The sequence below is a fragment of the Leptonotus elevatus genome, chromosome 2 (genome assembly GCF_054856555.1).
Source record: "Leptonotus elevatus isolate MCC_2025b chromosome 2, RoL_Lele_1.0, whole genome shotgun sequence".
NCBI lineage: Eukaryota > Metazoa > Chordata > Actinopteri > Syngnathiformes > Syngnathidae > Leptonotus > Leptonotus elevatus.
The window spans coordinates 2,397,501-2,422,699 of NC_141240.1; the positions used below are offsets into that span (position 1 = coordinate 2,397,501).

A 25,199-nucleotide genomic window follows, 5' to 3' on the forward strand; every position below is an offset into this window, starting at 1 on the left:
CAAGGTAATTAATGTAACTGAAAATAGCTTTAAAAGGAAGCACACTGTTTAAATATTGCCAATATGTTAAGATTTAAAGACGTTAGGCCATTTTGAAGACTTCAGAAAGCGGCAAATTGAGTCCTTTAGTTTCAAACTCAAAACAATACAATAACTTGTGACTATTAACATTAAGAAAGCCTAAGCCGGCAATCTCCCCTGCGTCTACAGATCAAGTTAACTAACTTAGCAACTTTGTCTGCATGTCTTCAAGTACTTCAAAATTAGGTGAGCGATAGAGCAAGCTAGCTTTCAACACTTTTTGGGTGGTGAAAGGAGTTATAGGGCTTGCCAACAAACAGAAAAATACTGCATGAAAATCATCAAGTCGAAAATGAAGCGAGAAGGGGAAATTCCACTATAAGTCATATCTAAAAATAGACGCTGATAAAAAATTGTAAACAGCATTTTCTCAGAGAAGCTCAGAAAAACGTGTAACAAAATCACTCCGAAAGGCCGTCAATAGTGATGGCGGAAACAAGTCAATTGTCGCATTACGCAGACCTAGAAATTATTATTCAAACAGATTAACTTACACTTTGCAGTTCCTCAGGTAGCCCTTAAGGTCCCTGATGGCCTCGGTGACTTGCGGTTTACCAACACTCTCCTCCGTCCCCGAGGCTCTTCCAGCACAAAGTTACCATCAAATGTCACACTGGTGTCAGTTTTTCTCTCTGCAAGCTCTTTCGTCTTCTTCTTCGGCGGCGGGCTAGTGGCAGCTTCTTCTTCTTCTTCATTGTCTTTTATTCTAGTTAAGTGGCTGATTTACAGCTCTTTGATCCATAGACCACCACCTACTGTACAGGCAGCACAAAGCGGTTCCATATTGACCATTTGCACCAACGTCATGATCACGTGACTGCCCTATGACAAAGGAAGGAAAATGATTGTTGAATGGAAGTGGACGTGACCCCGGAGCGACTTAGTGACTTAGCAACCGTTATTTTACAAATTAAAAGTTATCATTGCCCATAAGAGCCATGGAATCTACTACTTCAACCAAAGTTTGCCTGTCAGTCGAAGTTGCACATTTAGTCTGGACTTATAGAGTGCGATATTTACTTAAGTTGGAGATCGCTAATTTGAAAACAGCCCCTTACCTTCTGTTTATACCAAGTTAATCAATTAATCAATCAATTAATCAATCGCCGACTTAGCCGGAATTCACAGCGCACGACCTATATCATTATGTAGTCAATGCTGTCTCTTCTTCTTACACCGGGACTGAGTCAAAAGCTTGTCGCTGGCTGAGTCTCTGGGACGAGATGCTACGCTCACACCGGGGGACAATATACCTCGTAATGTAAAGGTAAAACTTGTTTATCATGCTAACTGACTTATTTTTACACAGTCCGTTCTATATTGAAACACTTTGATGATGTTATGTTACTATGTTTACTAGCATGGAACAAATCGTAGTGGCAAGCTATGCAGTAATTTCATGAATATGACTCCGGCTCCAGAGTAAAAAAATCCAAGGACAAAGACGAAATCCCCCATTATTAAACAGTCAAATGCACTTAATAGTTTTAAAGAAGGTACATTTTAAAACTAAGCTGTGTGTTCGTGCAGTTGGAGTGGACGCCAACTATCTGGCTTGTTAATGTGATTTGAAACACGCAATTCGACACCTCTGTTACAATCTTTGTTAGAGTGTATGTTTACAAGTAAAATTTATGAACATTTATCTACAAATTACAACATTTATCTCCTAACCGCAAAAAAATTATCGCTGCAAATCCGTGAATACTTTTGGGCTGCCAGTCCTTTCTGGTGATTGCTGCTATCAATCAACGTCATTCATCTTCATTAGTAGTGTAGCGATAATTGATGCTGTCTTTTGGATGAATTAGTAATTTGATCCGCGCTTAAGGAAGTCGTAATTCCCTCAATCTATAGGAGCACCACGTTCTGTTTACTTTCAGTTTGGAGAAACACAACGAATAAAATCCAAATTCTTGTTTATTTATTCATAATCTGAAGTCGCCACATTCAATGTTTGTGGTTCTTCGTATTACTAAAATAATTACTAATCCACTCGGACATAAGCACGATTGAGACTGAACTAGATTTAAAAAAAACATGCATTTATTCACTACTGTTACACATACAGAATCAAAATACTGCCTACCTATAACACACTTTGGGGGGTGGGGTAGGGTGGAAACACCGTCTTCACCCTACAACTCCCCCTCCAATTTTAATACACCACACAACTTGTGGGTGGGGGGGGGGGCTTGGGGGCTTGTGGGGGTGCCATCGGTTGGGGGCCGCAGTATAGAGCAGTGCTGCGGTCCCCTGTCCGTGTCGCCACCCGCCCCCCCCCCCCCCCGCCCTATCTATTTTTTTTAATGCACCACATACACTCAGCAACATGCTTGGGTGGCGGGTGGATCGGAGCGTGGGAATATCATTTCCATCGGCTCCGGTTCACCTGCTCCTAATTTTAATGCACCACACACACACACTTGTATATACACTGGGTGGGGTCACATTCACGGTTTAGGGGTAGAGTTCGCCAGTCCGCGAGCTGGCGGACTCAGTAACAGGGGTTAATTTTCACAAAGAACGCTGGGGTGACGACCGGGGCCTTCCCCCGCTGGGCCTGGGGTTCGGGGGTGTCGGCCGCCCTCCGGTGCCCCCATCTCCCCCTTCTGCCCCCGGTGTTCCGTCCTTCCACACGGCGGGGGGTGGGGTGGGCGCGGCTGCCCTCTCCGCTCCGCTGTCCGGCCCCTCTTCGGCGCCGGTGCCTGGGTGCGGGTGGTCCCCGGGGGCTGGGGGTCGGGGGTTGGGGGGCTGCCGGTTGGTCGGGGTGGGGTCGGGGGGGGGGGGCGGCTTTGTTGGGGGGGGGCGGTGGTGGGGGTTGCGGGGTGGGGGGGTGCTGGGGGTGGGGGGTGTCTGGGGGATTGGGGGCATGGGGGCGGCTGGGGCTGGGTTGGGGTGGGTGGCGGGGGGTGGATGGGGGGCGGGGGGTGGTGGGGGGGCGGGGGTTGGGGGCCGGTGGGGTGCCTGGTGGGCCTGCAGTGCCCCGTCCTGCTGCGTTGGGCCGGGGGCGCGGGCCGTGTTGGGGCGGGGGGCGCTCCTGCTCCTGGGTTTGCTCTCCGGCCGGTGGCCCTGGTGGGGCCCGGGGGTCGTCCTTTGGCGCTGCCGCGGCCTGGGGGGCCCTGAGGTGTTGCGCTTGCTCTGTTCCGGCGGGGGTCGACGGCTCCCCTCTTTGGTGGAGATTTTCATGCATGCCAGATCCACCACACCAGCATCTACCGAAACTCAGACACAATCTGTTTCCTCCTCAGGTTATTGAATCGGTGGAGGCTGGTGTCTCGGATCTCACGCGGCTTCGTCTGTCCTTCCTTCCTTTTCTCGGTCTCTCCGTTGGTCTCTTGAGGCCTCCCTGACTTTATGTTTTTTGGATTTGTTGGGGTCTGGATGTTTCTTGGGCTGGGGAGGAGTTCTGGTGGGGGGTGTCTGGTCGGTGCTGGATTTCACCTTCCTTGGTTTTCTTCGGTCCCCTCGGGTCTCCTGGTGTTCGATTTAGGTGAACGGTATAAGATTTTTTTTTCTAATAGGTTTTCTGGTGAGCTAACAAACACACGCACGCACGCACGCACACACACATACTCACCCACACACACAAAAAAAAAAAAGAAAAAAAAAAGGTATGTATGTATGTATGTATATATGTATGTATATATGTGTATATATATATATATATATATATTTAAAAAAAAAAAAAAAAAAAAAGAGCAATGATGATGACATTTCCGAATGAACAATACTGAGCTCTTAAAAAAAAAAGAAAAAAGAAGAAAAAAAAAAAAAAAATACTGCCTACCTAACTATCATACGGTGGAAAGAAAAGTGATAAGAATAAAACTAATAGAAATAAACAATTTAATGAGGTAGAAAGGGAAGGTTTGACTTGCCAGGCCCCGTTCTACAACTTTCATAACCTGGAATGTGAAGGGACTTAATAATTTTGTTAAATGTAAAAGGGTCTTTGCACATTTACAGACATTCAACTCGGATATCGTTTATTTATTTATTTATTTTTTACAGGAGACGATTTGCGCTCTACTGATTGCAATAAATTGCCACATAATTGTTTCTCTCAGGTCTATCATTCAGGATTTGATTCAAAAGCCAGCAGAGTTGCAATCTTAGTGATGTTGCTCCTATGATGTTAATGGCTGTTTTGTTATAATCACGGGCACATTATTTAATACTGTGGTCACTTTCGTCTGCTTCTATGCTCCGAATTTGGACAACCCTCAATTTTTTGAAAGGTTGTTATCTATGTTACCCGACTTAGGCACACACCATTTAATCATGGGAGGGGACTTAAATTTGGTATTAGACGCAAATCTTCACAGGTCAAAGATATGACAATCCACAGTAATTTCTAAATGTGCCTCTGTACTTCGCTCTTTCCTCCAGAGTCTCTGATCCGCTGCGTGTGATTGAACCCTCTGCCAAACGTTACTCTCTCTTTTTTCTCCGGTGCATTGCTCCTACTCAAGAATTGATTATTTTTTGTGACCGATTGGGCTGGATAATAAGTGTAATCATGCGTCTTTGAAGGGTCAACTAAAGAACTATCCTCCAGTGGGCTCTCCTCAAGCTGTTCTTCAAATTACAGACGTGGCCTTTTTGTAGGTCTTTGCATTGGTGTTGAGGACAAACACAAATTGTCTGTGTTAGATGTACACCAAAATCCTTACACAATACAGTTGCCTGCACCCCTGCAATAACAATTGATAAACACCTCCAATGGGCACTAGGGGTTAATATTCGGATTCACTGCATGCCAGTGGGTTAATTCTATAGGTGCTGTCCCCCCCTGGCTGGGCGTGGGCGGGTCTGCCCCTCTGTTGGCTGCTGGGTGGCGGCTGCGTCTTGGCCGTTCCCTGGGTCTCTTGGGGGGTGCTGCGTTGCGGGGCTCTCCCTGGTATTCCGGGGCGGCGCCGATCCGGCGCGGTCCGTCGCTCTGGGCCCGGCGACGCGGTTCGGGGCCTGTGGGCCGCCGGGGTGCCCCGTGGTTCCCTCTCCCCTCCCCCTTCCTCCCCCTTGCTGCCTCTACCCCCTCGCCCGTCCTCCGCCTCCCTGTCCCTTCTCCCTCGTCACCCTTCCTCCTCCTCTCCCTCTCTCTCTGCGGCCCTGCCGCTGCCCCTTGCCCTTCTTGTCGTCTCCTTCCCCCCTCCCTTCCCCCTCCCCTGTACGCCTTCCTTCCCCTCCCCGGGGGCTCCATCTGTGGCCCGGGTCTCGGCGTTCCGGGGGCCGGGGGGGTGGGTTGGGTTTGGTGTTGTGCCCGCCCCGCTCCGGTGGACATCCTGGCACCTCGGCGGGGCCCCAGTATCCGGGGGGCGAGCCCTATCGCCCCGCCGGGCTGGTCCCATATGCCCGGTGGGGTGGGTGGGGGTTTGGTGGGCGGGTGCGCCTCCTGCCCCCGCCCGGTTGGGGGGGGGGGGGGCCCGCTGGTCGCTCCTCTTAACTCACTGCACTAGGTTTGCACAATACACTTTTATAAACATATAGGGCACATAACACACTTTGGGGGGGTGGGGTAGCCCTACAACTCCCCTCCAATTTTAATGCACCACACAACTGTGTGTGTGTGGGGGGGGGGGGTGCCATCGGTTGGGGACCACAGTATAGAGCAGTGCTGCGGTCCCCTGTCCAGTGGGGGGCGTCTGGGGGCTTGGGGGCGCTTTTTGAATCAGCCCCGGTGTAAAGAGAACACACACATAATGATATAGGCCGTGCGCTGTGAATTCCGGCTAAGTCGGCGATTTGACTAACTTGGTGAAAACAAGCAACAGAAGGTAAGGGGCTGTTTTCAAATGAGCGATCTCCAAGGTAAGTAAATATCGCGACTAAATGTGCAACTTCGACTGACAGGCAAACTTCGGTTGATATAGTAGATTCCATGGCTCTATAGGCAATTATAACTTTTAATTTGTAAAATAGCAGTCACTAAGTCGCTCCGGGTCACGTCCATTTCCATTCAACAATCATTTCCTTCCGCCGTCCGTCATAGGGCAGTCACGTCATCACGTGACGTCGGTGCAAATAGTCAATAGGGATGGATATGGTACCTATTTACACAGTAGAGAAGCCTGGCTTTTTCCACATGCTAAACAATGGCGGAGGCAGTGGTTGCCGGGGTGACCACGGTCCTGGATCCTGGATATTCAACAATATTGTCAATGCCTACTAAATAATTGATATTTCAGCTCCTGAAGCAGATAGAAACATAATTCCCAAAACATTGCAGAGCTTACACATGTGGCGTTCACACAAACCTAAATTCATTATTATAAACCTTCAATATAAAAATTTTAAAAAATCAACAAACAACTGTATCGCATCTGCGGGTATGTTTTTAGACACGGTTGTCATGTTGCCTATGTGAATGTCCGCCTATGTTAGTGCTATGTTAGTCCATGAAAAGGCATACTTGAACAAATAAATGTATGTAAAATTAGACACAAAAAGAATACATTTGATGTATCAATCTTGTACAGTAGGAACAAGCTGATATTTTTAAAAGGACACAATAAAAAAAATTATGAATAAGAACTACAGAAAACATAATAAAAACAAACCAAGGGTTCTTTGTAACCTCTATTTCATGTACAAAATGGTCCATTCAGATATTATTATTGTATTCAATTATGAAATCAAATACACTTGTAAAAAGCTGTAACAATATCAAATAACATGAAACGATGTGATCATCAAAAATACATTTATTAATGTGTGAACTTTGACATCCAACAAGATACCAAACAGGCAAAGAATTCCTGCATCAAATTAAGTTCAGAGTCTTGAGTCCTGTTTACCCACTCGTCGGCGCTCGCAGCCCAAGGTCGGCATGCAAACGGTATGGCTGCATGGTTAAGAACCACTTATTTAGACATTTCAGGTATGAACTTATGGCCACCCCTATATGAGTCATGGTTTCACCGTGGCCACCCCAATGAAATTTTTGGGGCTACGCCCCTGATGCTGAAGTAAGGGATCCGAAATACCAGCCACCAAGCCGTAAATATTTTGCGGAGGTTGCACTACCAAGACTGTACAACAAAACACGATAAGACAGGCTAGTTTTTGTTGCAAGGAATTTAAGAGTTTAATTACAATCAATCAAAGGTGGTGCTGATTATTATAAGCTATTGTTCTTGAAGTTTTGTTATATAGAGATGTTATTGTGAGTTGTATTTTTGCACATGTGCGCATTTGAGTCACGGAGAAAAGGAAAGAAAGGTGATGCATGGGAAAAAACAATCTGGTGTTTTTAGTATGTGGTGTGATCTGTTTTCCAACTGAGGACCATGGTCTCGGATTTGGAGGTGCTGATCTTCATCCCAACTGCTTCACACTCGACTGCGAACCGCTCTAGTGAGAGTTGGAGATCACAGCCTGATGAAGCCAACAGCACCACATCATGTATATATATATATTATTATTTATTTTTTTCTTTGACCACCTAGAATTCTGCCTCCGACTCATTGGTGTCAGGTCCAAGCTGCCGTCGCTCATTCGAAACAACAATTGGTTCTAGGCTTGCAAAGCGAGGTCTCTCTGAGCCGCCTTAGTGTTTGTGCTGCAAAATGCCTGCGATTTGGCTGCAGTCTATGATATAATGACATCGAGTGGTCAACTATTACACACTGTCACTTTAATGAAATATATACTTTTGTTGATTAGATCCTATCTACAGTGCTGATATCTTGTATTGTGCATGTGTGGCTGTCAATAAAAGGCATGTCTTATGGGTCCCCTGGCAGGTAAGGAGGAGGAGCCATGCTGGTCTCCGTCATCCACCCATCACTCCTCCTCCTTTTCTTCCTCCTCTTCCTGGCACAACCCCTCCTGGCTCAGGATTTGTCTGTGCAGTGGGTGACCCTTGGTGGAGCCCCCCTCTCGCACCTGCTGCTGGATGCAGAGACGAGGCTTCTCTATGTGGGCGGAATGGACCACTTGCACCAGCTGAACTCGAACCTGGAGCTGATGACCCACGTGCAGACCGGACCTCATCTGGACTCCCCCAACTGCCTGCCCCCCATTGCCCTCAAAGACTGTCCCTCAGCCCGGCCTACCCACAACCACAACAAGCTGCTGCTGCTGGAGCAGAGTCAAGGAATGGACCTGGGCAGCGTGATTGCCTGTGGATCATTGCACCAGGGCATCTGTGAAAAGAGGTAAGGGGGCGAAGCCTCAGCCTAACACATGCCCTCCCATGTGCTGATTGTATGTGTGATTGGTTGCTGCAGGAGTCTGTCCAACATGTCACAGCTGTTGTACCAGTCCACTAACCCTTTGGATACCCAGTTCGTCGCCGCTAATGACCCACACGTCTCCACGGTGGGCATTGTGCTCTCCACTGTGGACGGACCTGGTGGAGAGATGCTGCGTTTCATGCTGGTTGGGCGGGGTTTTACCGGGATGGGTCTGGGTGACATCCCGCCCATCACAGCGCGCCGCCTCAATCCAGTAGTCCTTCCTCAGCGGGCCTTCACTCAAGAGGATGAGCTGGGCAAGCTGATCATTGGGAGCTACTCAGAGTACGACATCCATTTTGTCAAAGTGGTCGCACACAACGACCATGTCTACTTCTTATTCTCGAGGCGAGACGTGCGCTACAAGATGGAGTACCGCACGTTCGCGTCCCGCATCTGCATCTCCGACCGCAACTTCTACTCGTACGTTGAGGTGCCTCTGCTGTGCCAGGGTGGTTACAACCTGGCCCGGGGCGCGTGGCTCGGGCTGCGCTCAGGGAAGCCCACACTCTTCCTCGTCATGGCGGCTGGATGGACATCTACGTCCGTGGCCACAGATAACTCTGCGTTGTGCGTGTTTGGGTTGGCGGAGCTGGACGCCATGATGGAGCAAGCACGGGAGTCATGTTACACCAAAAGTGGGCGTAGTGTCAAAGGGCAGGAAGAGGCCTACGTGATCTACACGCTCTCGTCAAACTGCCTTACTCTTCCCCAGGTAAGTCTCACATCATACAGATATATATTGATTGATAAGCGAGAGGGGTGGTGGTGGGTGGGGAGCTCCTGGTCTAAAAGAGGTCGACAATGAGTATGACTCATGGATATCATTGGCGGTCACATGACTGACTTGCGTGACGTCTCACAGATTAGTGGGCATCACTGCAGTACTGACCTTAATACAGTGTGTGTGCATGCGTGTGGATTACACTTGAATCTTCAGCAGCTGGAATACACAGAGAAGCTGTCACTACCTTTTACGACCCACATGACTCGTACACACATACACATACACACACACAGTCACACACGCACGTGTACTCAAACACACACGCACACACACACACACACACACACACACACACACACACACACACACACACAGAAGGTTGGTTAAATTCATAATTTAGAGTTACAAGTTCTGACATTTTTCGTGTAACTTCAACGCATCAGTTTATTACGGCAGCTCCATATCCTCATTTAATATGACCAACCTCAACCCTACACGCAGCGTCCGCATTGCTGACACCGCACACCTAGAGAGCGGACTACCAGGGATCGGGGACTCACCTGGGGCTTTGCTGCAGCAAGACCGAATCAGTGCTTTGTTCCCGGTACACGCCTTCCTCTGAGTCTGGAGCTTATAACATTCCAAGTTCTGCCCGCGGCCCTGCTCCAAATTGCTCGGGATGGTGGCGTGTGCTCTGCCGTCTTTTTCCCCACGTACCCTGGCTTCTGCTGGAGCTCCAAGCAGGCTACCAGGAGCCGGGGGCTGGCCCGGGATACGCGATGAGCAAACGCTCTCGTAAACAAGTGTTTTCTACTTTCCGATTCTTTGTTTTTTATTTATTTTGTTAAATGTATGTGGACCATTCAGCCCAAAATGCTGAAGTAATTAGTTTTTTAGTAAATAAATGAAAAAATAAATAAATAATTACTTCTAATGGGGTGAAGTTTTCATATGCCGTAGACACTCGTCACTGTCTCCTATAGTCTGAGAGAATATCGACCACAGTGGGGAAAAGCCGTGCTTTGAGTATGATGAAGGCAGCAAAATGTGTGATCGCAGGCGTATGCGCGTCAAGCAAACCCTTCGAAAGTGGAGGGGGACAGATTGTTCGCTTCATGAATCTGAGCGGGACACGTCCCACCCCACTCAGTCCCCAGTGCCAACTGCGCCCGTGTCTGCAACTAATTGTGTTACCCCTCTGCACTAAACCAGTTGTTTTGACACAAGATTTTTGACATCTTCGAATGATAAATAAGCTCTCTTATGTATTATGTGACTAGCAAGAGAAAGCAACCTTTCACAGGAAACTGATGTTGCGGGTGTACCTAAGTGCTTCTGTGCAAAGCAGCCCTGCCTGCTGTGTGAACGTGCTCGTTTGGACCACCACTCTAAGGGATAGGACTCCACATACTGTTGTCAATTGAGTCTTCATTCTGTTCAGAATCAGACTCAGAAGAAGCAGGCAAAAGGCTTAACTTTTTCTTTGGTGGTTCTGATGTTTTTTCTTCCCCAAGTTTTAAAAAGTAACTGTTCCCTGTCTAAATTGGTGACGGAGGCCGATACCCCACTCCTTTCAACTCAGGGGTCCTTAAATCTAGGGTCCAATGCAGTAACAATCTTTGATGAGATCTTTGGGTGTGTCGAACCCTTTTCTGAATGTAGATTTAAACTTGGTCACACAAGTGTCCTCTTCTGGACTCTCCATCACCCAAGAGTAATGGCAATTTCAAGAAAAACAGAAGACAGAATGTGTAATATGATGTTTCACAGATGCACAGATGACTAGATTTGTTGGGGAATACCCACGTCAACGGTTTCTCCACCCAGAGTGCTGACACGAAATGACACACTAAAGAGAATTTGCACAACCAGAAAAGCGTGTAGCCATGCAGCTTTTTTTTTGATAGAGATAGTCTCAAAAATATTCGGAATATACTTTCAATTTCCATTTCGTCTGCAGCCACTTTAGGCTAGGGGTGCAGCAATTAACCGTTTTTACGATTAACCGTGGTTTTTAAACGTCAGGATTAAATAACCGCAGCCGTTTAACAACACCGGTTATTTCCGCTCACAAAGAGCTCTTCTTTTTCCACACGGTCCATAGTGAACGCACAACAGGGCTCAGCTTTGAACGGCCCGGAGAGTTGCGTACCCGACGGCTGGGACCAGGTTGAGTGGACGTGGGGAAAGGTGAGGCCGAACCGAGGTGGCGGCGGCGAGCGAGGCAGGGGCCCCGCGGGGCGCGACGGTCGGGCCTAACGGCCCGAGTTGTCACCGTCACCGCCAGGAACCATTGGCACACCACCGACCGACCACCTACCCGACCGGGCCACGGCCGGGCGGACCGCGCGCTGGATAGGCCAAGAACACATGCAACCACCCCTAATGTAATGTCCCTCCCGCGAGACGTGTGTTGCGTTTACTAACAGTCGCATATAAGAGTGCTTAACAGAAATGGCAACACCGGAACACACAACACACTTAGTTCGTTACAGTATGATTGAAATGGTAAGAAATTGAAAGATGAAAGAAAAAAATGAGTTTTTTTAAGATGAAAGAAAAGAGGATATTGTCCACTTGTTATACATAGTGCCCATGGCCTATTTTAATAGCCTACAGGCCGGCTGTGTCTAATCTGCTGTATTTGTTTTAAAAGGCAGCAACTTTTTAAAATAACATTTTCAGTTATTTATTGTTGTTAAAAATAAACATTTTCAAAGAATGCTGCTGTAATTTTTTAATGTCTATAAGAATAACCGTAAAACTGTGTTGTTTTTTTCTCAGACATTAATCGTACACCAAAATCTTAAACCATTGCACCCATACTTTAAGCAGCAAACTAGTAAGACACTCTACTGCCAAATAAGTAGGTCTCAATTTCATATCATTAGTGTATTATATCATTCCTGCATAATTGTCACTAAAATTACAACTGATCAATTGATCAGCTCCATCAGTCAAAATCAAATCTGCATTTATTATACATAATTTATTTTCCCAGTGGTGAATCATGTAGCTACTGGTGATGGTTGATGGTGATGATAAAGATGATGATATATGTGACATGATATATGCAAATGCATTAAAACTTTGTCTGCTGTGGCAGGTGTCCGTGTCGGAGTATCCGTGCGGGTGGGAACACACACCAAGCCCCATCGGCAGTGTTGAGCCTCTCTCGGCCATGCCCACCTTTACCGCCACTACCCAGTTGACTGCTGTCGCCACGGCAACAGAGGCTGGACACACTGTGGCATTCGTAGGCGACCGCAAGGGACGACTGCACAAGGTGACATGCCTTGGCCTCTTGTGCTCAAGGGCCTTTTTTACTTTTAATTGACCTGGTCATTTGTAGATGAGGTAAAGAATAAGAAAAAGTTAAAATGCTTATTTCAATAATATATATATATATATATATATATGTATATTTTCATAACTTATCTTCTAACTTTTACGTTTTAATTAACTAATTTTAGAAAAACAGTCCAATTAATGCAACAAACTAGAGTCTTAATAATGTGATTACTAACTCGGCCAGATAAAAGAAAGGCACATGCAGCATGTGGCCCTCATGCGTTATTTGTAATGATCTGTAATAATGTTGTAATGCACAGCTGCTGGTTCGGCCTGATGGGTCCGGCGAACTGTATGGGAGTGTTCTGGTGGACAGTGGCAGTACGATCAATGCTGACCTCCTACTGGACACCGACGAGCAGAACCTTTTCGTTCTGACCAATAGTAGGGTGGGTGGGAATTGTCAGTTTTCCAAGGATGCCATGTTGTTCTCCTGTCTTTATCCAAAACGAATCATGTCTCTCAGGTGTCAAAAGTTGCCATGTCGTCATGTGAGTGGAATGCTGACTGTCAGTCCTGTCTGGCCACCAGAGACCTCTACTGTGGCTGGTGTGTCCTGGAGGGAAGGTAACATGTTACAGATGGTCGGAAACAACAAATACAAATCAAACATCCAAAGTTCCCATTCAGATCAATTGTTCACATAATTCATTCCAGAGTCCAGACTGTCACTGCCATTAAACTTATATTAACTGTACACACAGTACACCCTAATCCAATTTGTAGGCTGTGTACTCCAAAGGCTGAATTTGTTGGCCAAATGATGTAACTTCTGGCGCGACTTGACCGTACGGCGGTGTCCAAATTTACATAGTCTTTGAATTCAGACTTAAAATCTGGTCTTCGTTTCCATGGAGACTGCCCTGAGCGAAGGCTGCTTCTCTGTCGTCTGTGGAACAAGCTCGTTCTGGGGCCAATGAACCATTTTGAACGCAATAAATTTTTGTTCAAGGGTGCCAGGTTTTCTCTTGTTAGAAAAACCCGGGTGAATACACCATAAACGAGCGTTAATTCAGCGGAAAAGGCCATTATTTGGCAACCCAACCAACGACAGTCACAAGGCGAATACATCATCAAAATGTTACGCATAGTTGCCAAAAGTGGGAATTTTACAATTTTTTGCTGGTACGTCATTTGGCATTCGTCAGCGCCCTGGGCACCCTTCCGTCACCGTCGATCCATAATTTTTTGAAGAGAACCTAAATGTGACCGTCGGTCCGTCGTTTTATGTCATTGCTTTGTCACAACTCTTATTGGATCGAAAGACAGAGGTGGGCAGCCACACACTGTACCAGGGGCGTGCAGTGACCTTTGGAGGGGCAGGGGATCAAAGCAAAAAAAGGGCCACATGATAACGTCCCTGCACTATCCACCCACTTGGGGTTTGAAACCATGTCACCACCAAGCCGCCATTGAGGTGCTTAAAGTAGATGAATAGCTCAGGAAATTGTTGTTTGTCTGCAATGCCAATGCCAATCACATAAAAACGTTTTGACATTTGTGTATGAAGAATCATTTATAAACAACAAATTTACATTAGCAAAAACGATTATGTAAATAAAATGTACATTAAATTTATATTTTAAATAACACAATTAGGATTTTCCTATAGTGCAAGTAGCATAAAAAAAATGTCTTACTTTATATTTAGCTTGATTAATGTAAGAACAAATGCCCTTTATTATTTTTCTGCAGGTGTAGATGTTAATATTTCATTATTGAGACAATTACTGTAATTGCCACATCTCAGCACGCTACATTGTTTGTTTTTGATAAAACGCTGTGATTGTTGTTGTTTTTCTTCTTCTTTTTTTGGTTCTTCATTGTCCCCCTAATTTCTTAACACACTGCTACCTGTTTCTTATTAGGACCTTACTCTGACTGCAAACCCCTCAAAACGAGCTGTTAGTTAAAATAAAAACAAAAATCATGTAGCAATTTCCACATATATTTTAAAGTATATTTCAATTCAGCTATCATTGAGTACATGCTACAAGTTCGAGTCTTCAGGAAGAGTTTATTAAGATTCTCTATTAAGAGCGAGAGTTACAAATTCTGACGTATTCCGTGTACCTTAAACGCACCAGTAGTTGGAGCAGAAGCTGTACACACTACACAAACTCCATGCCCTTCCCAATGGAAGAGGAACGTTAGTTTTACCGGATATTTTTGTGAAAGTTGATGGGAAGGATCTTGGTCGCTTACGAAATTGAGGGGGACATCTTCCCCGCGTCCTCAGAGCCAACTGCGCCCAAATATCAGACTTCATAGTAGTTGCAAGGCTGATTACAACTTGTGTCACTAGATTTCTTTGAAGCTAAGCTAGCACGCAGTATGCTCTGTGATCATGGCGACAAGATCTATCAAATAAAGGCAATGGTTTTGCTTGAGTTTTCTGCATTCTATGACCTTGGCTTTTGTTTACTGTGAGTGAGACAACGTAAATACAAACGAAGCGACCAACTTACTGACCGCAGGTGTAGTGGCGAGCCACCTGGCAGAATGAGAGTGCGTCTCGTAGTATGACATTATCCAAGGATAACGTAATAATAATAATTAGTTGTATGTAAATTATGTTGATGATTTTTTTTCTTGAAAGGCAACAGAACTACTTTCACAAACATTTTATTTTATATATTAAATAAATAAATAAATAGATAGATAGATAGATAAATAAATGGACAAAGGGGCACTTTGGGCATCAGTGCCAAAAGGGCATGGGCCCTGGCACCCATAGCCCTCCCACCCTTCGCACATGGGGCCGGACAGCTGCAGAAAAATCTTTTTTTTTGTTTTTGTTTTACATTGCAGATAAATGCAGAAAAAACTGACACTGATCTAAACATTTTACAACTGTGTTCTTCACTTAAAGCGCCGCTAATTAACTTTTCAACCTTCAATTCATATCTTCATAATTCTGCTGATAAAACATTGACTTACAGCTAGGTTAACTCTTACTGCCAAACGTTATCCAAAAAACAACCCCTACAGTGCCAGCCGATTTCAAGCATTTTCACTCATCTTTCAAGCCAAACAGAATATTGTATAAGTACAAATACTTCGTTACTTTACTTAAGTAGTTTTTTTTCAGTACTTTGTACTTTCCTGAGTATTTATTTTTTAGACTACTTTTTACTTTTATCCGGTACATTTTAACATGAGTATCTGTACATTTTACTTGTTACATTTTAAAAACAAGGTCGTTACTTTAGTTTTTAAGTGCATGGAAACGATTAAAATACTTAGCCTGGAAGAAAAAGCAGCTTCAATGTATCCTGGCTCCGCCAATCATAAGAAGCGCTTCACACGGTCCCGTACATCCTAGTTTGTGATTGGCTCTATGACATGCTATCACATGACGTGCAATTTGATAGATTAGAACAACCCGTAAATATGAGGGCAATGTGCACCGCCATTACAGAGATGATTTGAACTTGATACCAAGTCAGAGAGTCAATTGGCAAATGTATCCCCATTTTTGCTCCATTAGGTAATATCTTTTAAATTGACGTAGGGGGAATATACGGTAAAAATACTTTTTACTTTCACTTGTCAAGCACATTTCAGAGCGTGTACTTTTGTACTTGTACTTGAGTAATTATTTGAGTGAGTACTTTTACTTTCACCAAAGTTGTTTTTTACACAAGTAATTGTACTTTTACTCAAGTAGAGAATGTCAGTACTTTTCCCATCTCTTGCTAAACATGGTGGATACCATATGCTTCTACCTTATTTGAACATAGGTAATTTGAGTGACATCAAGTGAAATTGAAAAAAAAGAGAAAACAAGCTTTTTGGGAAAATACATTTTCTGCACAACAATATTTGTTTGTTTAGTGACGCTCTGTGAATTAGATTTAATGTGACAAACGCTTTCATCATTCACGTCATCCTTGAAAACGTTCTATTTCCTAAGATCCGCCATGTTTTTGTGTAATTTGACACCCGGGAGCCCATCGAAAAGAGATACAATGCTGGCCATAGTTAGTGTGTGTTTTGAGATTTTTCCAGCCCATTCACAAACCAAAGCTGCACAAGACGTTGCACTGCCCATTGAGAAAAAAACAAACTTAATTGACGTTATTGGCGGTATTCAGTGGGCGTGTCCTTAACGTCAAGTTTTTGACGGTAAAAGAGTTAATGAAACCTTTGTCATAGCCTGAGGGCGTTTATCATTTTTACTGGCACTAAAAAAAATTGAAGTGAATGGAATGAACTCCCACGCACAAAAAAACTACAAACAACCAATCTTTGGCAAATGAGGCCTCAGGAGATGGCTTGTAAGCTTAATGGGATCTTCAGAGTTGTTTTGGGGTTGAGGCCAAATCACCATTTTTGCCCAATTTCATCTGTTGAGATGCCAAACTTCCTCAGATTTTAAAAGGTTAAAATTAGGGATGTGCCGAATATCTGTACAACACGAGTATCCGGTACGGATAATTCATTTTTGTCCGTGTAACCCGGATATAATTACATATTATCCGTATCCATGCGCCAGTGCTCCTCTCTCACTGCTGCAGGCTGCTTCTTTTTTCCTCTCTTTTCTCCGTTATCTAATTGGCCCAAATATATCTGGCCAGTCAGTCACACATAGCCCCCCGCTTAACCCATTTCCACCTCCTCTACACCACAGGGCACAGGCAGAGTGTCTGTGCTGCTTACTGCTTCTCATTCTGCTCTGGCAGCTTGAGCTTCGTCGTTGCAAAGTTTTGTCTTTACAGCTCACTCGTATTTCGGGTTCATATGTTTGTCAAAGTTACTTAGTAAATTTGTTTTGTTACGTAACGTATACGTACGTATACATACCATTGTTGCATCTGGTGATGGATCTGGTGTGTTTTTCCTGAGTTTATAAAAAACTTGTTCTCTAAATAGTTCCTTTATTATTGTGATCAAAAACACTAAATCTCAATTTTCAGACTGTTAAGTAAATATTTATTCATACACATAAATTTTCTAAGTTTATAAAAAACTTGGTTCTTCTTACTTTTGTGATCAAAAGCACTGATTTGTATCTCAATTTTGAATTGTTTTGGCAACAAAAATTAAAGCAACTTTTGATCAACCCATATCAATGTCACACTTTATTTTGCCATTTATTTTAAGTGTGAAATAGAAAAAAAAATTACTACCGAATCGATGTACACCCTCGTCCGGTTTAGGCCACGCCCATTTCTGGTTTAGACCACGCCCCTCCGAAAACAGATTAAGGTAATTTAGATGGTTGAACAGATACAGATAGTGGTGTACTCGCTCATCCCTAATTTTAACTAGGGATGACCAAGAAGATGTAAGGGACAAATTTTTTAAATGCCTTTTTTGTCAAAACGTAGGATTTCTATCTGGCAACATTGAAATGACTGCGAACTTCCGCAAAAATGTCTGACATTTGTTTGGTGCAGATGCTCCCGCAAACACCAGTGTCAGCGCCACATTCATCCCAATCACTGGATCTGGAGCTTTGACTCATCCAGTCAGTGTGTGTCGGTGCAGAGTGTGCAGCCAGATAATCAAAGTAAAGATGAACAGACTCAGGTAGCTTGAACTAGAAAAATGATGATTAATGACTTTGGTCAGAGAAGTCTGCTGATCATCCTTTTCTGGTTTCCCAGGTAACGCTGATGTTACCCCAGCTGCCAGTCCTGGCAGCAACTGAGTCACTTTCCTGCGTCTTTCATCATCTTCCTCCTCAGCCGGCCTTAATCACCGGAACACACCTTAGCTGTCAGTCACCTGACCCGGCGCTCCTCCCACCACTGCCCACAGGAACCGGTAAGACCACAAAGCTTTCAAAAAAGTAATCAAAGGCTACCTTCAGCAGCCGTATGATTCTTACCCTCTCACTGTAGCTACACAATGTTCTTTTTCATCTTTTGTTGATGATGTAGATCACGTGATTGTGTCTGTGTCGCTGACATTTGGTCATGTGACCATCAGCACGGCCAACATAGCCTTCTATGACTGTGGAGCTGTCAGCCGACTCAACCAGACCTCCCAGTAAGACAAGACTCTTCAAGATTGTTACATATTTTTGCACATTATCACACTATGTCTTATTGTTTCACAATGTAACTCACTTTAACGTATTCTTACACTTTGTAACATATTACAAATACAATCCATTGTAACATTTTGTTACAAAACATACAGTAGTAGCACACACAATATCATGTTATAGCATGGTTCTAACACAGGGATTTCAAATGTACGTCTGAAAAGTAAAAAAAAAAAAAAAAACACTAATGTTGGACCGATTAATCAGACGGCAAAAATCAAAACATATTCATATGTAATTTCACAAGCAATCCTCAGATGAGCAATGCAACTTGTACACAGATGTCATTATTTTGCACATAATCTAAAGTTACGGTTTGTTGAAGAAAATTAAAAATTAAAACATAGACCAACATAGATCAAACCTAAACGTGCCGAATACAACACATCAGCTACTGGTAACCCAAACACGTGACATGGATTAACGTCCTATAACTTCGCCACACAATGCATTCTGGGAACAATATATATCCAAAACAGGTAGATATAGCACTCCCGGAACTCATATGTGCAAAGTTTTGCATTTGCATTCGTGTTAGTTTTTGAAACAATATATATTTACAGTGGAGCCCCGCTATTTAGGGCTGGCCTGCAAATGGCGAAAATCTGTGTATAACTGACGCCAACTGTTTTTAAGTTATATAACATGATTTTATTGGTCCGGCCCACTTGGTAATATATTTTCCTCCATGTGTCCCCTGAGCTAATATGAGTTTGACACCCCTGTTCTAACACATCGTTCCACAGTGCACCATTGTTACACACTGTAACACAATTTGATAAGACATTGTATATTGTATAACGCTGTTAAACGTGTGTTGAATGGTCACACACTATTACTTGCAACAATGTTGCAATGAAATTGCAATATACTTTCACAGGACATTGTTTTACAGTAAATGCTAGCAAACTATATATTTGCATATGGTAACAAACTCTTACATAACGTCACACGGAGAAAGCATGTAATATGTTACATGCTATAGTAAATTGTTACACACTTTAACTTAATTTTATAAGACATTGTTAATCATTAGTAACATACGATTTCTGTATATAGAAACACTAATAACATTGTGTTACACAATGCGACAGGATTTTATATATCATTATGGTTATTTGGTTTATTGAAAATATAAACATATAAACACGTTACAAAATAAAAAATATAAGTTGAAGTTAAAATAAAAAAAAATAAAAAAATTAATCAAAAATGTCATAATTTTGTCATGTTTTGGTTTTGTAGGGGTTGGGTTTTGTTTATTATAGGTGTGTTTGTTGTTTTTGTCTGTCGTTGGTGTTTGTCATGTGTGTTCTTAGTCTCTCCCCTTGTCTTGTTAGGTCTGATCACGTCTACCTGTGTGTTTTCTTTCCTTCCCAGTGTGTGTGACTAATCAGTACCTTCAGGTGCTCCCCGGGTGTGTCTCATTAGTGTTGGTGTATTTAGTCTGTTGTGGTTGTCCAGTCTGTGTGGGAGCATTATATGTCGCGTCAAGCTAAGCCCCTGTCACAGTTAAATCGTCTTTGTCTTAGTCTAGTTGTCTACGTCTCAGTCTAGTCGTCCACGTCACAGTCTAGTCGTCCTCATCACAGTCTAGTCATCCTCATCACAGTCTATTTGTCCGCATCACAGTCAAGCCAGCCTCAGTCATGCCAGCCTCAGTCAAGCCAGCCTCAGTCAAGCCAGCCTCAGTCAAGCCAGCCGCAGTCAAGCTAGCCACAGTCAAGCCAGCCACAGTCAAGCTCGTCCAGTCCAGTCATGGCGACCAGCCTCCTCGTATCCACTCATGGCGACCAGTGTCCTCGTGTCCAGTCCAGTCATGGCAACCCGTTGTCATGATTGGGGTCAGCTGTTTCTGTTTTCCCTTGCAGTTGCTGGGGAAACAGCTGGAGGGCGGATCCCGCCAAACACACCTGCTGCCCATTAGCTCATCAGGCCAAGATAAAAGCCTGACAGAAACAGCAAGGAGTGTCGGGTTATTACTCTGTATCCCACACTACTTACTCGCTGTTTTAGCCGCCCTCGGGCGTGATCTTGTGTTTCCTTCTTTTTGATTAAAACTAAGTTATCAGCATCCCTGCCGTGGCTCTCCTACCTTCCTGCATGTGGGTCCTCCACTCCGTGATCGTAACAGAATAACCCGACCAGAATGGACCCCGCAGACCCCAACAGCCTGTGCCAGGCCATGGCCAGCCATGGGCGCTTACTCGGACAGCACAAGCAATACTTCCGCGAGCTGAAGGAGGCAATGTCGACGCTAACCGCCCAGATCGGGTCACTCACCTTGAAGGTGGAGCGGAGGTCGGAATACACGGCCGCGGAAGACTTACGACCAGCCGGGGCGTCACCTGTCTCCTCCGTGTCCCGATCAGCTGGCAACTTTGTTCTTCGGGAACCCAATATTCCCCATCCTCCCCGCTACTCTGGCGAAATTGGTGGGTGTGATCAATTCATTCACCAGTGTAGCCTGGTTCTCGATCAACAGCCGCACACCTTCCCGAACGATGGCGCCAAGGTCGCCATCGTAATGAGCCTACTTTCCAGCCAGGCGGCATTATGGGCGATGGCGGTCAGTAAAGCCAATCCGGAGCTCCGAGCTTCATTTCCTGCCTTCCTGGCGGAATTTAGAAACGTCTTCGACCACCCAGTAAAAGGGAAGGAAGCGGGCAGCCGCTTGCTGGACCTCCAGCAGGCCGACTTGTCCGTGGCGGAATACTCCATCTCCTTCCGGGTTTTGGCGGCCGAGGGCCGTTACGACGAAGCGGCGCTGTGTGGGATCTTCCGGGCGAGGACTCAGCCCGCAAATCAAGGACGAGCTGGCGGCACGGGACGAGACGTCCCGTCTGGAGGAACTCATCAACCTGGCCATCCGCTTGGACAACAGGTTGCGGGAGCGGCAGCGGGAACGGGAGGAGGAGCGACGACCTAAGGCAGCAGACACTGCTGCTCAGCCGGTTTCGACCACGTCCGCGGGGCACTTCTTCGGCGCCTCGCCTCCCGACGCTTCGTGGCGACACCCTCCTGCGGGAGATGGCATCGAGCCTATGCAGCTGGGGGGAGGACGGCTCTCTGCAGCGGAACGCAGGAACCGGTGGAGAAATCAGGCGTGCCAATATTGTGGTCGGCCCGTACACCAATCGGCCACGTGTTGGGGGCGGCCTGATAGACGTCGGGACGTCGCACCCGTTCCAGCCACAACCATTCAACCCCAACGCATCAACCAGTGTGAGTACTCCCAGTCCACGTGACCCAAATGGCCAGTTGGACACTAAAAGGCTCCAATTGTCAGGAGAAATGACATGGGGTGGGGTGAATGTAAAGATGACGGCTTTGGTGGACTCTGGGGCGGATGATTGTATTGTCGACCCGAAAATTGTTAACATCTTGAAATGTCCGGTGGTTAGACTCGAGAAAACCAAGGAGATGTATGACCTCAACGGGCGCCTCTTGGGGGTGATTACACATAGAACAGAGAGTCTACACATGCGTTTATCGGGAAATCACGTGGAGACTAGACAGTTTTTCATTATGCCCTCCCGGTCAGCCCCAGTGGTCCTGGGTCTGACTTGGCTGGCCAGGCACAACCCTGACATAAACTGGGGCATGCCTAGGTTAGAGAGATGGAGCTTGTTTTGTCACTCACATTGCCTGCAGTCAGCCGTAAACCACCACTGTGGCCCAGCTAAAGCAATAATGGAACCGATTAACCTAGAAAATGTGCCAGCAGAATACCACGACTTACGGGAAGTTTTTAGTAAAGACCGGGCCTTATCTCTCCCTCCGCATCGACCTTATGATTGCGCGATAGAATTGGTTCCTGGCGCACCACTGCCTAGTACACGCCTGTACCGAATAGCCAAGCCGGAACTCCAAGCCCTTAATGAATATGTCACAACGTCGCTGGCTGCCGGGCTTATTCGGCCTTCCAAGTCGCCGCTAGGGGCAGGATTTTTCTTCGTTGAGAAAAAAGACAAGACTCTACGCCCTTGTATCGATTTCCGTGGTCTGAATAACATAAAAATTAAAAACAAATACCCATTGCCGCTAATGGAGTCAGCATTTGCTCCATTACATTCTGCTGCGGTGTTTACCAAATTAGACCTTTGCAGTGCCTACCATCTGGTTAGGATAAGGGAGGGCGACGAATGGAAAACAGCGTTTAAAACACCCATTGAGCATTTTGAGTATTTGGTTATGCCTTTTGGCCTCTCAAACGCTCCCGCAGTGTTTCAGTGTTTCATTAATGATGTCTTGCGGGACATGCTTAATCACTTTTGTTTTGTTTACCTTGACGACATTTTGATTTTCTCTAGAAATCTAGCAGAACATCGGCAACACGTTCGGCTGGTTTTGGAGCGACTGCTGGAGAACCGGCTATACGTGAAGGCAGAAAAGTGTGCGTTTCACACAAGTTCGGTCCAGTTCCTCGGATATATTGTGGAAAGGGGTCAATTGAGAGCCGACCCGGCCAAGATCCAGGCCGTGGTCAAGTGGCCAACACCCACGTCAAGAAAGCACTTGTAGAGGTTCCTGGGGTTCGCTAATTTCTACCGTCGGTTCATCCGTGACTATAGCATGAAAGCGGAACCTCTGACGAGGCTGACGTCTACCAAGATTCCGTTTATTTGGACTCAGCAGGCTGAGGCCGCTTTTGTTAAATTAAAATTATTATTTTCACGTTCACCTGTTTTGACACACCCTAACGAGGCTCTTCCATTTGTGGTCGAGGTCGATGCTTCAGAGACGGGAGTGGGGGCGGTGTTGTCCCAACGGTTCCCGGTTGACCAGAGGCTGCATCCCTGTGCCTTCTTCTCACGTCGGCTCAACCAGGCGGAGCGCAACTACGATGTGGGCAACCGTGAGCTGCTGGCCATTATTTTTTCGCGTTGCAGGAGTGGCGGCACTGGCTGGAGGGCGCGGCGGAACCCTTCCAGATCTTCACGGACCACAAGAACTTGTCGTACCTCCGGTCCGCTCAGAGACTAAATCCCCGTCAAGCACGCTGGGCCCTGTGCCTGACACGTTTTAATTATATCATCACTTACCGACCAGGATCCCGGAATACCAAGCCGGATGCCTTGTCCCGCATGCACGGTCCAGCCGCCGAGGGGTCTCCACCCGAAACGATCGTGCCGGAGAACAGAGTGTTGGGAGCCCTCCAGTGGGAGGTAGAGCGGAAGGTGGTGGAAGCAACTGGCGACACACAGACCCCGGTAGCGTGCCCTGGGAATAAGTTGTTTGTACCCACACACCTGCGTCAAGAGGTGCTGCAGTGGGGGCATGTGTCAAAGGTGGCATGTCATCCTGGGGTGGGTCGAACGCTGTCCCTAATAGCACAGAGGTTTTGGTGGCCAGGGCTACGCAAGGACATAAAAGAATATGTCACGTCCTGTACGGTGTGTGCTCGTAATAAGTCCTCTCGCCGTATGCCAGTCGGTCAGCTCCGCCCCCTGCCCATTCCCCACCGTCCTTGGTCGCACTTGGCGCTGGATTTCGTTACCGGGCTACCACATTCCAACGGGCAGTCGGTGATCCTTACGGTGGTGGACCGGTTTTCCAAGATGGCGCACTTTTTCGCCCTGCCCAGATTGCCCACCTCGTTGCAAACAGCGGATATCCTGATAAGGGACATATTCAGGATCCACGGGATCCCATCCGACCTCGTCTCCGATAGGGGGCCTCAGTTTGTGTCCCGGGTGTGGAAGGCTTTCTGCAAGTCTTTGGGAGCTACGGCTAGCCTGTCTTCGGGCTATCACCCCCAATCAAATGGGCAGACGGAGAGAGCTAACCAGGACTTGGAGGCGGCGCTCCGATGTGTGTGCCATCAGCATCCTTCCTCGTGGGCGTCCCACCTTCCATGGATTGAATACGCCCACAACACCCTCGTGTGCTCTGCCACAGGTTTGTCCCCGTGGCTATGGCTATCAACCCCCTTTGTTCCCTTCCCAGGAGGGCGAGGTTGCCATTCCCTCGGTCCATATCCACCTCCGCCGGGCTCACAGGGTTTGGCGGGACGCCAGGAAGGCCCTGTGCCGCACAATGGCCCGCAACAGGCGACTCGCGGACAGGCACCGGAACCCAGCACCATCCTACCGACCGGGACAGAAGGTATGGCTCTCCACTCGGGACCTGCAGTTAGCGGGGAGTTCCAAGAAGCTGGGGCCTCGGTTTGTCGGCCCATTTGAAGTCGACTCCGCGATCAACCCGGTGGCAGTTCGGCTCAACCTGCCACCCACACTCAAGGTGCACCCAGTCTTCCACACGTCCTTGCTCAAGCCTGTCTCTGCCAGCCCATTGTGCCCGCCGGCCGCGCCCCCACCGCCTCCGCGCCCCCACCGCCTCCCCGGGTCGTCAGCGGGCAGCCTGTCTACACGGTTAGGGCCATACTGGACTCTCGAAAGCGCGGCAGGGGGATGCAGTATCTGGTCGACTGGGAGGGGTACGGTCCCGAGGACCGCCAGTGGATCCCCCGCTCCTGGATTCTGGACCAGTCACTTGTCCGTGACTTCCATTCGTCGCACCCTTCTCTGCCAGGTGGTCCGCCTGGGGGCGTTCGTTAGTGGGGGGGTACTGTCATGATTGGGGTCAGCTGTTTCTGTTTTCCCTTGCAGTTGCTGGGGAAACAGCTGGAGGGCGGATCCCGCCAAACACACCTGCTGCCCATTAGCTCATCAGGCCAAGATAAAAGCCTGACAGAAACAGCAAGGAGTGTCGGGTTATTACTCCGTGACGCTACTCTGTATCCCAC

The 25,199-nt window shown here is 46.5% G+C and overlaps 1 protein-coding gene across 4 annotated transcripts in view; it reads left to right on the forward strand.

Annotated features, from left to right (window-relative positions):
- Positions 1 to 25,199, forward strand: part of plxnb3 (plexin B3) — a 148,268-nt gene that overhangs the window by 12,091 nt on the left and 110,978 nt on the right. For 3 of the 4 annotated variants that reach the window (XM_086067153.1, XM_086067156.1, XM_086067155.1), the window contains exons 2-9: positions 7,827 to 8,240; positions 8,313 to 9,033; positions 12,152 to 12,331; positions 12,657 to 12,785; positions 12,863 to 12,963; positions 17,799 to 17,931; positions 18,009 to 18,168; positions 18,285 to 18,393. In XM_086067153.1, coding sequence (XP_085923279.1) covers positions 7,843 to 8,240; positions 8,313 to 9,033; positions 12,152 to 12,331; positions 12,657 to 12,785; positions 12,863 to 12,963; positions 17,799 to 17,931; positions 18,009 to 18,168; positions 18,285 to 18,393 — 1,931 coding nt within the window. In that variant the 5' untranslated portion in view covers positions 7,827 to 7,842. Of the gene's footprint in view, positions 1 to 6,860; positions 7,486 to 7,826; positions 8,241 to 8,312; positions 9,034 to 12,151; positions 12,332 to 12,656; positions 12,786 to 12,862; positions 12,964 to 17,798; positions 17,932 to 18,008; positions 18,169 to 18,284; positions 18,394 to 25,199 lie in introns of those variants that run through there. The other variant, XM_086067154.1, reaches the window with a different exon arrangement.